Here is a 2,922-nt window from a genome sequence, read left to right as displayed (position 1 = left end):
GCGTCCATTTTCTTCTCTCTCTCTCTCTCGGCCAGAGGGGAGGGAATCGAGGGCGGCCATGGACTCGCCGGTGGAGTTCCTGCTCCGGTGCCCCACGCCGAGGCGGAGGAGGCTGCCGCTGGCCGGCGCCTTCTTCGCGCCCACCGCCCTCGTCGGCGCCTCGCTGCTCCGCGCGCTCGCCTCGCTCGCCGCCGGGCTGCTCGCCACGCCGCGCCCGCCGTCGCAGCCGCGGAACTTCGCCGCGCTCGCGCGCCGCCTCGCGCTGCTCAGCGCACTCCTCGACTCGCTCCTCCTCGACGCGCCGGACCGCTTCTCCGACGCCGCCAACCTCTGCTTCCGCGAGCTCTACGTCGTGCTCTTCCGCGCCGACCTGCTCGTCTCCTACGTCGCCTCAGCCGGCCGCGCGTGGGCGCTGCTCCGGGGCGCCCACCTCGCCGCCTCCTTCCGCGACCTCGACGCCGAGCTCGCTGTCGTCCTCGACGTCATCCCCGCCGCCTCCATCCGCCTCTCGCACGACGCGGCCGGCCACCTCGACCTCCTCCGCTCCCAGTGCCGCCGCCGATCGCCCGCACAGTACCACGACCCGGATGAGGCTGCGCTACGCGACCGCCTCCTCGCCGCCGTCCAACAGTTCGAGCTCGGCCAGCCGCCTCCGCTCAAGTCGCTCCTCTCCGACGTTGGCATCTCTGACGCTGCGTCTTGCCAAGCTGAAATCGACTACCTTGAGGAACAAATCTTGAGTCAAGAAGAGGATACCGACCTCCTGCTCGTCGGTGGTGTTCTCGCCTTGCTCCGCTACAGCCTCTTCTCGCAGTTCGACCCTGGCAACGCAAAGGCGGCCCGGTATTGGCCGTCGGCGGGAAACTTGCAGCGGCTTCCATCGTGGGGCGGCGGCGGCTGCGACGACACCTCCTTCTCGGTGCCCAAGGAGTTCTCCTGCCCGATTTCTTTGGATTTGATGCGCGACCCTGTGGTGGCGTCCACCGGCCAGACGTATGACCGGCCATCAATCATACAGTGGATCGGGGAGGGCCATTCCACCTGCCCAAATTCAGGGCAGGCACTGGCAGACAACCGCCTTGTGCCGAATCGTGCACTCCGCAGTTTGATATCACAGTGGTGTGGGATGTATTGTTTCCAGTATGATTCCCCAGAGAGCAACGAGGGGATGGCCGAATGCGTCGCCACCGCGTGCAGCAGCAAGGCGGCAATCGAGGCAAATAAAGCCACAGCCAGGATTCTGGTCAGGATGCTGGTGGAGAGTTCAGATAGCTCAAAGGCAGTCGCTGCCAAGGAAATTAGGTTGCTGGCCAAGGCTGGGAAGCGGAACAGAGCGTTCATCGCCGAGCTCGGTGCAATCCCGTTGCTCTGCAGGCTGCTCCTGTCATCAGATCAGATTGCGCAAGAGAACGCAGTGACGGCGCTGCTCAATCTCTCCATTTACGAGCCGAACAAAACGCGGATTATGGAACAGGAGGGTTGCTTGTGGCTTATCGTCAGCGTGTTGCAGAATGGCTGGACTACAGAGGCCAGAGAGAATGCAGCAGCAACTCTGTTTAGTCTCTCCGTGGTCCATGATTACAAGAAGATGATCATGAATGAGCCAGGGGCTCTGGAGAAGCTGGCTTGTATGCTGAAAAAAGGGACGCCAAGGGGGAGGAAAGATGCAGTGATGGCACTTTTCAACCTCTCAACTCATGCAGAAAGCTCAGCTCGGATGCTTGAGTCAAGTGCAGTTGTAGCTTTAATCGAGTCACTGAGGAACGACACCGTGTCGGAGGAAGCTGCTGGTGCTCTGGCTCTGCTCATGAAGCAGCCTTCTGTTGTGCATCTTGTTGGGAGCTCTGAAACTGTGATCAGTAGCCTCGTTGGATTAATGAGACGGGGAACTCCAAAGGGCAAGGAGAATGCAGTGTCCGCTCTATACGAGATATGTCGCCGTGGTGGCTCAGCATTGGTTCGGAGAGTAGCAAAGATTCCGGGGTTGAATACAGTAATACAGAACATCATGCTCACTGGTACAAAGCGCGCCAAGAAGAAAGCAAGCTTGATCGTCAAGATGTGCCAAAGAAGCCAAATGCCGTCAGCAATGTCGCTAGGCACTAGCTTGAGGGTGATTGATCATTCTTTGGTAGGTAACAGCTCATTGAGGCGTGCTGCGAGCTTTGGCAGTGGAGAGTTGTCGAATCCCGTTTCGATATCAGTGCACGTGCCCTAGGTAATCGCCTTCCAATTGGGCAGCCCCATATATGTCTGGCCAGTTTTGTCCAAAAGTTCTTTCATTGCATGCTCAAAATGAAGGTATACAACATTTAAATCTAAAGGAACTAATACTTGCAATATACTATCACATGTGCCTGTGTCTGTGTGTGGGAAATGTGGATAACTGAAGTATATAGTCAATGTACATGTAGAACTTCAGCTTGGTGTTTCGTATGAAGCTTGGAAGGTGTTCTGTTTTTGTTCCATTTTTCAAAAGACTATGCTACTTGTTGTAAACTAGCCGGATAATAATTTGTGCTTGTATTGAGGCAACAATGGAAGGGATTGTAATGTACTCCCTGCGTAAAGAAATATAAGAGCGTTTAGATCACTACTTTAGTGATCTAAACACTCTTATATTTGTTTACAGAGCGAGTACTACGTAAGTTGTAGTAGTTACAGAGACTTGCACATTGGCAAGGAAAAATAACTTGAATGTCAAGTATAGCTTTGTAGAAGAAATCTGGGTCGAACTTTTTACTCCAAAAGGAGCTTTTGGAAGATTAGGCATCTTTATTCGCTGTCATCAACCTATTATTAGAAGTGACTCATCTACATGTCATGCTCATTGTATGGAGGTGCCTAGAAGACCAACAAGATATTCAAAGGGAAGATGCTAACAACTGTTGCAGGAACACTTTATTTTCTTGGTTTGCAGTC

At 54.7% G+C, this 2,922-nt stretch overlaps 1 protein-coding gene across 1 annotated transcript; it reads left to right on the top strand.

Annotated features, from left to right (window-relative positions):
* Window positions 1–43: 43 nt before the first annotated feature.
* Window positions 44–2,704, top strand: LOC119316727 (U-box domain-containing protein 4-like). The gene has a single exon (XM_037591108.1). The coding sequence runs from the start codon at window positions 59–61 to the stop codon at window positions 2,216–2,218; it is 2,160 nt and encodes a 719-aa protein (XP_037447005.1). The 5' UTR covers window positions 44–58; the 3' UTR covers window positions 2,219–2,704.
* The last annotated feature ends 218 nt before the right edge of the window (window positions 2,705–2,922 follow it).

This window comes from Triticum dicoccoides, chromosome 6A (genome assembly GCF_002162155.2).
Source record: "Triticum dicoccoides isolate Atlit2015 ecotype Zavitan chromosome 6A, WEW_v2.0, whole genome shotgun sequence".
NCBI classification, from domain to species: domain Eukaryota; kingdom Viridiplantae; phylum Streptophyta; class Magnoliopsida; order Poales; family Poaceae; genus Triticum; species Triticum dicoccoides.
Note: the sequence above shows the minus strand (reverse complement) of the source record. Positions and strands in the feature narration are given on the sequence as shown.